Source organism: Pediculus humanus, genomic scaffold, assembly GCF_000006295.1.
Source record: "Pediculus humanus corporis 1103172108318 genomic scaffold, whole genome shotgun sequence".
In the NCBI taxonomy this organism is placed as follows: domain Eukaryota; kingdom Metazoa; phylum Arthropoda; class Insecta; order Psocodea; family Pediculidae; genus Pediculus; species Pediculus humanus.
The window spans coordinates 1,853,746-1,867,899 of record NW_002987887.1 but is presented as its reverse complement, the minus strand read 5'-3'; the positions used below and the strand labels follow the sequence as shown (position 1 = coordinate 1,867,899).

Here is a 14,154-nt window from a genome sequence, read left to right as displayed (position 1 = left end):
TTTTTTTTAATTAATAAAAATTAATTTTTCTCCAAAAAAAAAAAAAAAAAATTCCAGGGAAACCGGAAACCTTTTTTTTTTTTTAACAATGTAAAAAAGCAGACGATATTTATAAAAAAAAAACAAATTAAAAAATTTTTAACGGAAATTAATCAAGAGTTTATTTTTGAAAAAAAAAAAAAAAAAAACTGGAGAAGAAAAAAAAAATTTTTTTTTTCTCTTCTCCAGTTTTTTAACACGCGACTTGAATAAATAGATTATTTGTTGTACCTGAAAAAAAAAAGATGATTTGTTCGTACCTTAAATTTTTTTTTTTTTTTTTTTAAATTAGATCGGACGTTTTAACAATTTTTAAAAGAGTTATGGACCCATCGGAAGACCCCATTGGAGGGTCCCATCGGAGGGGGGTTAATCGATGCTAAAATAAAACGAACCATTTTTTTTTTTTTTTTTTTTTAATTTCTTTTGGAGCCTCCAGCGTTTGAACAAAAAAACGAATGGACACGAAAATTTTTTTTCTTTTTTATCTTTATATTGAGACGACGACGACGACGACGACGACGACGATTATGACGATGTCGGTCGACGATTCCCCCCTCGAGCATTATCAAATTGGGTTAAAAACACCACCTTGAGCTCTCATTTTTTCTTTTTTTTTTTACTAGCAAAAATATTTATAATAATAATAATTATTATTATTATTATCATTTATTAAATTTTTTATCGTCTGTTTTCTATTTATAAAAAAAAAATGCCGATCTCCCCCCTCCCTCCCCCCCCTCTCTCTCTCTCTCTTTCTCGCGCGTTAAAACCTTGAGGCGGTAATTTTAGGAGTGAATTTAAGGAGTGCCGTATCGGATTCTTATACATATCGATGTTATCTTTTATAAAACAAAAAAACATATAAAAAAAAAAGGATAATGAAAAGATAGAAAGAGAGAGAGAAAAAAGAGACAAAAAGAGAATTTACGTAGTAAGTAAACGGAAAGACAAACAAAAGAAAAAGTAAAGTAAAAGAAAGCGAACAAAAGAAAAAAAAAAAAAATTAAGAAAGAGAAAAAGGCGGGAAGTTAAAGAGATAGAAAAAAAAATATGCAGAAAAAAAAATGAAAAAGAGAGGAAGAGAGAGAGAGAGAAACAAACAAGGAAAAGAAAGCGAAAGGAAGGGAGAGAAAGAGGGAAAAAAAGAAAGAAAGGAAAATAGGAATATAGAGTACAAGAGATTAAAATAGAAAAAGAGAGAAAGAAAAAAGGAAGAATGACAATAATGAGAGAGAGACAAAGAGAGAGAGACAGAGAAAATAAAAAAGAGGAAAAAAGAAAAAGAAAGAGAAAGAGAGAAAAGAAAATCGACGGTAATAGGAGAAAAAGAGACAAAATAAAAAATAATAATAATAATTTAATAAAGAAAGAGAAAACAAAGAGACACATATTTAGAGAAAATGAGACAGAGAGAGAGAGAGAGAGAGAGAGATAGTTAAACCGGAAATAAATATTAATAAAAACCGCGCGTTAATACCTTAAATCGCGTTTAATACCTTTTAACCTTTGAACCTTTTACTCATTCAATTACCCAACATTAAAAAAAAAAAAATTTGCTACCGACAATTATTTAAATTTACATTAAAAATCAAATTCAATAAAATAATAATAATAATTACACATTTTCCAACTGCCCCCCGCGTTGTTTTTCGACCAGGCAACTAAAATAATAATAATAATAATAATAATAATTCTTCACCTAAATTACATTTGATTACTATAATTATAACAAACATACATTCGTACGTAATATTTAAATTGCGCATGATTTCTTCATTTTTACCCGATCGATCGATAAATCGATCTATCGAACGATTTATTTTTTTTTTTTGTACATAAAGTTTTATTTAAACAAAAAAAAAAATTAATAAATAAACAAAAACAAACAAACAAACAGGAAAACAAACGTAAAAATTCATTACGCACTTTTTAAACGATTTTAATAATCATTACGATTAACGCCATTATTATTATTAACATTATTATTATTATTATTAATAAATTAATAAATAAATAAAGAGTTTCGTAATTATTAATAGGCCGTAAAATGTTTAATAATAATAATAATAATAATAATAATAATAATAATAATAATAATAATAATAATAATAATGATAATGATGGTAAATGCGTCCAATCATCAAAATCAAATTTAAAAAAAAACGAAAAGGTGAAAAGGTGATGATTAATTAACAAAAATAATAATAATAATAATAATAATGATGATTGGTGTTGATGATGATGATGATGATGATAATGATGATGTGGTATAAGGTGGGGAAGGAGGTGGGGAAAAGGTAAATAATTAATTTTGGAAGGTTTTTAAATAGTTTTCTTAGTTAAATAAAATCGAACGCAATGAGCTAAAAAAAAAAAATTAACAATAATAATAATAATCGTGAGGGTGAGAGTGGGGATAGGAGGAGGGTTAGGAGAAGGTGGTTGAAGTAAGCAGAAGATTCTGGGGGGGGGAGCAGAGTTTTCCGACGTTATCGAACGACAAAATCAAAACGAGAGAAAATATTCGACACAAAATAAAAAACAATTTTTTTGTTGTTGTTGAAAAAAAATATTCACGAGAGAGCGTATCAATCAAAATCAACAAGATTCGAACGTTTTATAAATCAATTGACCTTTGACCCTTATCAAAACAAAAACCAATAAATTTAATTTTTAATAAAAAAAAAAAGGAATAAAATTTTTTTTTTTTTTTTTCATTTCATCGTCGTACAACAAAAACGATGTAAAAATTTATGATTTCCCTCTCCAGCGCCCCCCTCCTCCCGGTTTTTTTCCTAGAAAATTCTATACTCAATACGATTATCAATCAATCAATCAAATTTCCACACATTGATTAATATCATTTTTTTTTTTTTTATTGGCAAACAAACGAATCAAAACGTGCGTTCGTGAACGGATGGAAAAATTTAAAAGTTTGTCGACCACGACGACGACAACAACAACCACAACCACAACAACCAAATTGCAAACAACGGACACGGCTAATGGAACTAATTCAAGCACTCGCTAGCGTAGTACCCTTATGTTCACTACCCGCGACAAAATAATAATGATAATATTAATACGATTCGCGCAGTTTTTTTTTTAATTTTTACTTCTTTCTCGCGTTTAAACAACTTTACCGTGACTAATTAAAACAATTCATGAACTTGAAAAAAAAAAAAAAGAGTCACGTGATAGCTTTTCATGGAAGTAAGCAAAATAATATATATGTTATTAACGATTATTTATATCATTTATTATTATTTAAATTATTATTATTAATTTTCTTTTGACGCAACGTTTCGAAAACAATTGTAAATTTTTCAAATCAAATATGGAGTATTTTTTACGCCGCGTTTTTTTTTAAAATTTAAATTTAAAAATAATAACAACACGAAAACTGATAACGTATCAACAATTTGTTGTTGTTGTTTTTGTTTAAAACGACATCTATACTTATTTACACGAACAATATTAAGAAGTTTTTACTTTACTTTTTCGAAAAAAATTATTTTATTTACACGAATTTAAAATACGTCCCCTAATAATAATTTCCTCCCCTTTTCCCACAGGAGTTTTAGCGCGGGGAGATAAAACAGTTTTCTTAACTTATAAATTTACTCGATAGATGTCGTTACAATTCAATTTAAATCCCCCAGTTTCCATGAGCGTTGCAATGTTTGTAAATAAACAAACGTTTTCCAAATATTATTTTTGTTATCATTAACTCATTATTTATTTTTATTTTTTTTTTAATTTTTTTTTTTTTTTTGTACCTTCCGTTTGTTTTAATAAATAAAAAAAAATTATCATTATCATCATCATCACCATCACCATCATCATTTATTTTATATGTGTGAGATAAAAGTTGAAAAAATAATTTATATGAAAATAATAATATTCGGGTGGATGTTGACGCATCGTCGCCAAGTGATAATAGAATCGACTATCAAGTGATTTTAATTTTTACAATTTAATTTACGATTCGTTATAATAATAATAATAATAATTGAAAAGAGGAATAAAAGTAATAATAATAATAATAATTAATAATGTTGAAGTGTCCATCGATAGACGGTGTCGGAGTTCCGAAAATCGGAAATGATCGCATCAATGCAATGCAATACATGTACTCGAGCCCCCCTCGAGCTGTCATGGTCACCAGGAAAATGTACAGGAATCCACCGATAAGGTGAGTCACTCACTAATAACCCCCGATCGTTAAAATTTAATAATAATAATAATAATAATGATAACGATAACGATGATGATGACGATAAACTCTTTTGTAAAAAAAAAAAAAAAAAAATTGCGGAAATTTTGACTTACCGGAAGTAATTAAACATTTTTTTCGATCTGGGGTGAAAATTTTTTTTTCGAGGGGAGAGGGGAGTTTCCAAAAAGTAAAAAAAAATTCTCCAGTAAATTTCTTACCTGCTTAAACGATCCGCTTTTTTTTTTTTTTCTAAAATATTCATTTAAACGTGACAGAGAGAGCAGACAGCCGGGGGAAAAATTCCAGTTTTCGTGTCTTTTTGGTCATCCAGTCCAGTATTATTTTCGTCCTGGAAAAAAAAAAAAATCCAGATTAAATATACTATCTGTCCTTCCAGATTTTATTAATTTCCTTTTTTTTAATAATGATAAGAAATAATTGATAAGAATAAATCATCTTCTCCAGAATTTTTTCATGGATTTTATTTTAACGAATAAATTTCTCCAAAAATTTATTTTACGTGTCACTTTCGTGTTTGTTTTTTTATCTACTCGTTAGCGAACGTTAATTACACGACGATGATGATAATAATAATAAATTACAATTCATTATCATTTCTGGACAAAAAAAAAAAAACAAAAAATTTAGAACGAATCGTAATAAAAAAATTTTTGAAACGTTCAATAACTGACACGTAAAAAAGGCGGTTGTGGCAGCGTAAGCGGCCTGAAAGGGAGGGTAGGAATCGGGGGGAGGTAGCGGGGAGGTAGGGGGGGAGAGAGAGAGAGAAATAACAAAAAAAAATCGAAATTACACATTTAATTTAAAATTCTAAACCAATTTTATCTCATGACGACAACAACAACAACAACAACAAAAACATCCATCATCGATTTTTTTTTCTTCCACGTTTCCCAGAAAAAAAAAAAAATAGGATCTCTTAACGATAAATTTTCCGACAAAATCAAATCTCTCAACAGCAGAAGAAACAACAACTAACAACAAACAGCAAAAGAAGAAAAGTACAATTATTAAAAAAAAAAATATTAATTATAATAATTTTATAAAATTCAATTTCCTCCCCGAATCAATAATAATAATAATAATAAAAAGTTTTAATTTTTTTTTTTCCGATGGGGAGAAATATGGGGAGACGGAGAGGGGGGGGGGTAAAACCGGACAGAAATAAAATCAAGTCATGCGCTTTGAATAAGAAGGACATTGTCCGGTTTGTGGTTAATTTTGTTCAGTCATTTGTTTTAAATTAATCGACGTAAACTTTTTTTTTTTTTGTTTTTCCGTTTTTCCGTTTTTTAACCGGTGGAGTGTTTTATTATTATTATTATTATTATTATTATTATTACTGCTACTGCCATTTTATAAGTGTTTCGTTAATTAAAAAATTTTTCCAGGTGTTTTATTTAATTAATTTACTGTGTTTTTTTTTAAAAAAAAAAAAAAAAAAGGTGATAGAAAAACGTGCGTTTTAATTTTTTTTTTTTGTATTTTTTTGGGGGGCGATTTCACCCCAATCGATTTTTTTTTTAATTTTTCAAGGTGAAAAAAAAATTTTCCCGAATATCTCCCTCGCGTTATCAATTTTCATTTGTTATCACTTAAAGATTTTCCTTTAAAAAAAAATTTTCCGTACGGGTTAATCGAAATTTTTCCATTTTTTTTTTACGCGTAACCGAATAGGGTAAAAAAAAAATAAAATCGCCGCCATTTTGTTTTCTTTTTTTTCTTTTTAATAGTTAATAATAATAATAATAATAATTTACAAAAAAAATGACTGTTACTGAATCAGAATTTATAATTTCACAAAATTTAGACTCGAAAATAAATCAAATCGATACGGAAAAGGAAAAAAATTTATATAAGGAAGTACAAGAGGTTAATAATAATTTAAATTACAATAATAATAATAATAATAATAATAGTAATAATAATGATAAAAACGTACAACGTGTCATCATGCAAAATAATAACATCAGAGGAAAAAGTACGACAACGACAACAACAATCAACGTCGGGGGTTATAATGGGGGAATAACAAATAATCAAAAAAAAGAAAGGCCACAATTTATAACGACGGTTAAAACGGGAGTTTTTTTAGATCCCCCCCACGAAATTGCGATACTTTTAGGTTTGTCAAAAGATACTAAAACAAATTCGTCAAAAAGTTCAAATAATTCATTGAACAGCGGAGAAAATTATAGAAATTTCGATAAACCTTTGGTCATGTATTCATATTCGTCACGTCCGAAAGTATTAAACAATCGTAATTATCACGCTAATTGTTTGAGAACAAAAAGGTTTACAGATGGTGGCCTTTCCGAAATCATACGAGACGATAGAAGGTTCGTATATTATAAAAAAAAAAATGTCGTGTCATTAGATTGTGAGTGTGTGTGTGTGTATGGGCGGACGTTCGTTTTTTAACCTTGAATTTTATTTTTTTTTTTTTTTACCTTGGCAATGCCCTCAAAACACGCACTGCAGTTCCTTCCTCCCCAAATGAAAATTCAAAAAACCGTTCATGTTAATTTACCCCCCCCCTTCTCGTAATATTAATAGTAATAAAAATTAAAATTATGGAGAAAAAAAAACGTGGGAGGAGAATGGGAGAAAGAAAAAGAAAAATTACAAATGTGCTCCTTCCCCTCCCCCACACCCCATTCGGTGAAATAATATCAATAATTAAAAATTTAATCCTTCGATCAAAAATAAAATTTTTTTTTGGAGGGTTGAAGGAGGGAGAGAGAGACAGGGGGAGGTAATCACATTCGATGGAGTATCCTTCACTCGTTCCATAACCTTAATTATATTCCCCTACCTAATTTCTCTCCTCCCTTCCCCTCGATAATTCATTTCATTAAAGTCAACGTCCTTGCTTGAAACCTGGGTTACTTTTGACAAAACAAAATATCATTAAATTGCGATAGGTCAGTGAATAAAATAAATATAATTAATTTAATTTTCTCTCTCTCTCTCTTTCTCTCTTTTTCTCTCCCCCTCTCTCCCCTAAATCCTCACAAACCGACACACTTTCTCTCTCCCCAAATTCTCACCGGTAACTCTCCTCTATTTCTTTATTTTTTAAACTCTTTCCAATCGATCACTCTCTCTCCCCCTCAAATCTTCACTGATTGTCATATTCTTTCTCTCTCTCTCTACCTCGAACTCATACCGATCTCTCTCTTCACTCTCTATCTCTCTTTCTCTTTCTTAAATCCTCACAAATCGACACACTCTCGCTCTCTCTCTACCTCAAACTCTTACCGATCACTCCTTTCTCGTTCTCTCTCTCTCTCTCTCTCTCTTTTCCAAACTCTTAATAATCGATCACTCTCTCTCTCTCACCTAAATTCTCACCCATCACTCCCCTTTCTCTCTCTCTCTTTCTCTTTCTTAAATCCTCACAAATCAACACACTTTCCCTTACTTTTTCCCAAACTCTAACCGATCACTCCTTTATTTCTCTCTCTCTCTCCCTCAAATTCTCACCGATTTCTCTTCTCTCTCTTTTTCAAACTCTCATCAATCACTCTATCTCTCTCTCTCACTTTCGTCACATGTTCCATTTCGTATATCGATTAATTATATAAAAAATAAATATATATATATATATATGTCGGGCTTATTTTGACTATTTGTGTCGCGTCACTCGCATGCAATTAATAATGGAAAAAAAAATAAATAAATACATACATACATACATAATTATTTAATAAATTATTAACCAAAAATTATTAATCCCTATTATTATTATTATTATTAATAAAAATTATTAAAAAAAAAAAAAAACGACCGAAACATTTTTTTTTTTTTTAGTTTCTACGACTCCAGAACGTTATTTTTACACTTTTATAATTACAATAATTTTCCAAAAAAAAAAATAAAAAAATTTTGTTTTCCATGTGAATTTTATCGATTGCCCCCCTTTTACCCCTTCCCTGCCCCTTCTTTCTCTTCTCCCCAATTTTTTTTTTCGGTTTTAGGTACGATAAAATTTTATTTTAATTAATTTTTTTTTTGTTTTCAGGGATGCCAATTTACCTTATGGAAACATCATGTTCGATAGGAGAGTCGTTCGGGGTTGTAATTTTGCTAGCTACCCCGTACCGACGGTGAGTTTTCTTTTCTTTCTTTTTCTTTCTCCAGGAATTTTTCCTCTTCGTAATCTCTCTCCCTCTCTCTCTCGGCTGGAGAACGATTCTCCTGCTAAAACAAATCATTACAATTCATATTTTTTTTCCATGAAAAAAGAAGAATCGATAACAGTAATCAAAAAAAAAAAAAATTACGACCCCCTAAATTAAAATTTCATTCAAATTCCAGCGTCGGCACTTTCCCCCTCACGTGTTCCAGTTTATTACTGGAAATTATAGCTTAAACGTTATGTTTTCCAATCCCTAAAAAAAAATAAAAAAATGAATGCGTTACGTCATTTCCTTTTTCGAAATTTGTTTTTTACATTTCAAATTTCTCCAGGATTTCATTTAAAAAAAAAAAATGATAATAATAATAATAAAGTAATTAATATGTTGCGACTAGCAGCCGAAATGGAATCCAAATTTTGGTTATGCCAGAACGTTAACAATGTCGCAATTCCAGGTAAGTTTTTTCCTTTTTTTTTTTTTTTTTTCAAAAATTCCAGCCGATCCCGAAGGATCGATTTTTATCCGTAACAAAACGGATATGAAAAAATATATCGAATAGAAAAAAATTTAACGATGGTGTTTTTTTTCTTTTTTTCCAGGAAGGTTTTGAAACTTTGGCAGAAAAACGAAGAGAAGCAAGAAGGAGAGCACTCGCTAGAAAGAAAGCCAAAGGTTATTGCATACAAGGACGAATGGGTACGCCACCTCCCGTCGGTGGAAGAAAACACGAACCTGTACAAACCGAAAGATACCTTGAAGAAATATACGATCGCCCACTGGAAACGGAAGCGGCTTGCCAAACGGATCTTTTCCTAGATAGACCCCCGACGCCGATATACGTACCCTCAAAAACAGGATTCGATCAAGAAACGCAAATATGGCCTGGAGAGGTTATTTATTATTTAATTAATCTAATTACACGTCACAAACATTTTCACATTTTTTATTACTCCCCTCCCCTCCCCACAGTTATTTGATTTCGACGTGGAAGTAACGCCGATATTAGAAGTATTAGTTGGTAAAACCGTCGAACAATCATTGATCGAAGTTTTAGAAGAAGAAGAAATAGCAGATTTAAGAGCGCAACAACGTCGTTTCTTAGAATTACGAGCTGCTGAAAAAGCAGAAGAACAAAGATTAGAAGAAGAAGAGAAAAGATTATCCGACGAAAAGGTTAGATTTCGAAATGTCACTCGCGACAAAATTCAAATTCGAATAATAATAATAATACTACGTCATTTCTTTAGGAAAAACGTATGGTAGAACATGCGGAAGCTCTTAAATTACAAAAAGAAACGGAAGAAAGAGTTGCTGCTGCTATGCTGTCGGAAGGTTACATAGCCGAATTGGTACCCAACGTTCTCGAAGGTCTTAAAGATGCCGGTTTCTTAGCAGACGAAATCAAATCGGATGTCGATCATCAATTCATGCCCTGGCTAATGGCGGAAGTTAAAAACGAATTGGCTAAAATGATAAGCAGCCGAGACATATTAGGAGGTTATTATCAACATCATCATCATTATCATCGATTCCAGACTTCCAAAAAAACAATTTTAAAAAAAATTTTTTTCTAATTCCAGAAATAATAAAAGAAATTTTGGAAACGAAAGCGGAAACTTACACATCGATGGGTGATTATTTTGCTGGAGAAAAAATGGAAGAAAATCTCGGTGAGTTTCCCCCCCCTCTCTCTCTCTTCTTTTCTCCAGAAAAAAAAATAATAATAATTTCGTTTTTTTTTTTTTGTTAAATTCCAGGTGAACAAGGAGAAGAAATTGATGGTGACGTAAAATCGGAAAAATTTGAAAAAACAAATTCTAAAATGTAAAAACAAACAAACAAACAAAATATTAATGATTTTGTGGTGAGTAATAATTTTTTTATTTTATCTAACACCCGCACTTACCACCACCTCCCCCCACTCTCTCTATCTCTCTCTCTTTCTCGTTCCACGACTTCCATAATTTAGAACAAAATTTTTTTTTATTAATTTCCTACTTGCAAACGATTGACGATTCGCGTGTTTGCGACACACGCACGCACACACACACACAAAACATACCTAATCGTTTTTAATATTTGGGACGGAGGCAAGGTCACGTGACGGCCATTTTCTTTTTTTTTTTTTTTTTAATGAAAAATTAACCGATGCGTTAATTTTTTAAGCTTTACGGTTAATATGATTTTCCAACAGCTGAGAACACAATGGAATTCATTATAACAATATTGATCTTAACGATAAGTTAAAAAAAAAAAAAAAAGATTCGCTGGAAAGGATCGTCGAAAGGGTCGTCTCCTCGTTTTAATTCTCATTCAAGGGGTAGGGGGTGTATATTTAAATGGCTAATGCCGAAGGGTGGTTATAGATGATTCGACACGGCAGTGGTTTGCACTGAGATATCCAGCACCTGTCGCAACAACCCCTAAATATATTTAATCCCTTTCCAGCATCGCTTTTTTCCAACTTTTAATTTTTTTTTTTTTTTTTTTTTTTTACGTCACGCGTACAAACTGGAACGTATATATAAAAACATTTTCCGTGCAAACCACACCCCCCCTCTCCACGACCCACCTCCCACTCAAAAAAAAGTTATCGAGGTTAATGATTTCAAACTGGAAAACTGGAAACAAACAAAATTATTAACGATACGTGTCGCAATTGTTATCGATTTTAAGATAAACTATTAATTAATCTAATGCCCCGACAAAAAAAAATTTAGGTCGGAACGTTTTTATCATAAACGGGTATGTGTAAAACCCTCCCGCTTTTTCTCCAGCACCCCCGCTGAAGAATCCCGCTGGAGAAAAAAAAACAAAAATTTTTTTTTTAAATGCGAACGCTTCTTCTTCTTCTTCTTTCCGAACGGGGTTCGTTCAGAGACTCATTTCCAAAATATTTTGGGAAAAAAAAATTCTGGAGGGAAAACTGGAATTAAATTATTTCCATTAGCTATCTGGTGTTTTATCTCAATTAAAAATCAAAATTTTGCGGTGTCCGTGGGTAGTTCCATATGTTTGATATTGACACCCATTGTCTTCGACCCTTTGTTAAAATCTCATTACATCAATATTGAATCATTTAGCCAAAGATATAATCCTTGGGTACTTGAATCATCATCATCATCATCGGGGGAACAACAAGAACAAGAACAACAACCATAACCACAGTCAACCGCATTGAATCCATCTCCAAAATTTCTAACCATAACCTCCTCGAACGTCACGTTCCTTCCCTTATTTTTAGTTATTACGTTCGCTTTTCATAGTGACCGTCATCATCATCATCGTCGGGGACAACAACAATGGAGGTAATGTTGTGATTTGCAAGAGAAAGGAAACACTTGTTGTCACTCACCCCCCCACATCTCGTATGTGTTACGTACGTAAAATGGGTCGCGCACAAGTGTATGAAGGGATGATCAAAAAATATCACCATGACACCCCATCATCATCATCATCATCCGTTTGCGCGCGACACACACACACACACACTATAAATTCCACGTTATTATTATTATTATTATTATATATTTTTCTTTAATAGAAAAAAAAAAAAGCGAAAAACGAAGAAATTTCGAGAAAATTTTTTTTTTCCCTTTTTAAAAAACGAAAAGAGCAAAAGCGAAAATTATTGAAAACCCTTCGAGAAAGTTCAACCCCCGAAAATCAAAAGTGGGTAAAAAAAGTATGTAAGTAAAGGGGCAGAACGTCAGAAAGAACAACCCCAAGTACTCTCTCTCTCTCTCATTTCAAACCCATCCAAAAAAAAAAATTTCATTATTAATATAAATTCAATTAAATCTTAATATCATTTTTATATATTAATCGTCAGATGAACGTGTCAAGTCGCGAACGTCATACGATACAGTTCGGTTTATTTTTTATAAATTATGTCCGCGTTCGAACCGTACAAAAGAAAAACCGTTGTAGAATCATCATCATCGGAAAAACCGTTCAAAAATGATTTTTTTAAATTTCCGTTCGGTTTAACATCCGTTTTATTCGGTTTCGGACATTCGTCGTCATCGTCGTCGTCACTGTCGTCACCGCCTTATCGGAAAAATGATTTTTTAAAAATCGGAAGTGATTATACCCGCGTCATCGACGACGACAAAACTCGCGAATCATCAACGATTGAAAAAAAAGAAAAATTTTTTATTAAAAATATTCTCAAAACCACAACCGAAACGTCATCAAAATTCGAACGTTTTGATAAAAGAAAATTATTAAGAAAAGCAGAAGACAAAGCAGAAGACGAAAATGATGAAGCTTATAAAATGGAAACACTTTTTTCAAATTTAGGAAAATCTGATAACGGTCACAAATGTATTTACTGTGGAAAAATTTATTCTAGAAAATACGGTCTTAAAATACACATAAGGTAAAAGGAAACGACAACAACAACGACAAACCGGAAATGATTAATTAATTAATCAAATCATTATTATTAATATTCTCCAAACCGATCGTTGATCGTTTTTTTTTTTCTCCAGATCTATAACGAAATTTTTTTTCTTTTTCCTCCAGGACTCACACGGGTTACAAACCATTGAAATGTAAATATTGTTTAAGACCGTTCGGTGATCCGAGCAATTTAAACAAACACGTTCGGTTACACGCAAAAGGACAAACACCATACAAGTAAGTATCATTATTATCATTATTAATCATTTTTCTTACTTTTAACGAAATTTTCCGTAATTTCGTGTAACGTCCTCCTCTTCATCCTCATCATCCTCCTCCTCCTCTTTCTCCTCCTCCTCATCGTAATTCTTCCCAATTATTATTATTATCGTTATTATTCCAGTTGTAGATTTTGTGGAAAAATATTAGTGAGAAGACGAGATTTGGAAAGGCACGTTAAATCCAAACACGGACAAGAGGAACCATCTTGAATTTTCCTTTTTTCTCCAGGAGAAAACTTTTTTTCTTTTTTTTTCTTTTTCGTACAAACCGGAAACAGAAGAAAAAAGAAACAAAATTATTATTATTATTATTATTTTTTGTGTGAAAAACCACAAAAATTTTTGTAAATATAAAAATACATTTTCCATTGTTATTATTATCATTTAATAAAAAAATTCTCGGCCATTATTTTAATTTAAAAAATTGTAAATAATAATAATAAGAATAAAACCGACGATTTGTTCGATTTGAAAACGTGTGATTATCAATATTATTATCATTATCATTATCATTCGTTTCACATTACGTTTGTCCTTTCTTCCCCCTCCCCCTTCCTCCCTTCATTCGTAATCATCCCTCCATCGTCGGTCAATTATAAAAATTCGATTTAAAAAAAAAAAAAATGAAATCGATCGTTATTTTCCGTTAAAAAAAAAAACAAAAAAACAAAATGGCGGCGAACGCTCATCAAATTCGCTCAATTTACTTATTCATTATTTACGAAAAAACGTCTCGGACACAAATTCGAGAAAAAAAAAACAATAGAGAAAGAGAGAGAGGGAGAGAAAATTCGGCAAAAAATCGTTAAAATTTTTTATCACGTTATCGATTATTCATAAAAACGATAGTATCGAAATCGTGATAACGATATATCGATCGATATATTTTTTTAGATTTAAACCCGCGTTCATGAACGCACACTCACACACACACACACATATAATCATTTAATTAACCTTGTGTGTAAGAATACAACTTTTCCATTTTCTCCGGGCCCCCCCCCCACACACACACACACCCCCCTTCTCTCTCTCTCTCTGAAAA

At 31.2% G+C, this 14,154-nt stretch overlaps 2 protein-coding genes across 2 annotated transcripts; both read left to right on the top strand.

Moving 5' to 3' along the window:
* Positions 1-6,049: 6,049 nt before the first annotated feature.
* Positions 6,050-10,252, top strand: Phum_PHUM605300 (Flagellar Radial spoke protein, putative; the record flags this gene model as incomplete). The annotated part of the gene is made up of 7 exons (XM_002432900.1): positions 6,050-6,621; positions 8,307-8,391; positions 9,024-9,314; positions 9,394-9,597; positions 9,672-9,921; positions 10,005-10,094; positions 10,182-10,252. 7 exons carry the CDS (start codon positions 6,050-6,052, stop codon positions 10,250-10,252), a joined length of 1,563 nt encoding a protein of 520 aa, XP_002432945.1.
* Positions 10,253-12,701: 2,449 nt separating this feature from the next.
* Positions 12,702-13,319, top strand: Phum_PHUM605290 (pr-domain zinc finger protein, putative; the record flags this gene model as incomplete). The annotated part of the gene is made up of 3 exons (XM_002432899.1): positions 12,702-12,805; positions 12,952-13,065; positions 13,232-13,319. 3 exons carry the CDS (start codon positions 12,702-12,704, stop codon positions 13,317-13,319), a joined length of 306 nt encoding a protein of 101 aa, XP_002432944.1.
* Positions 13,320-14,154: the final 835 nt, after the last annotated feature.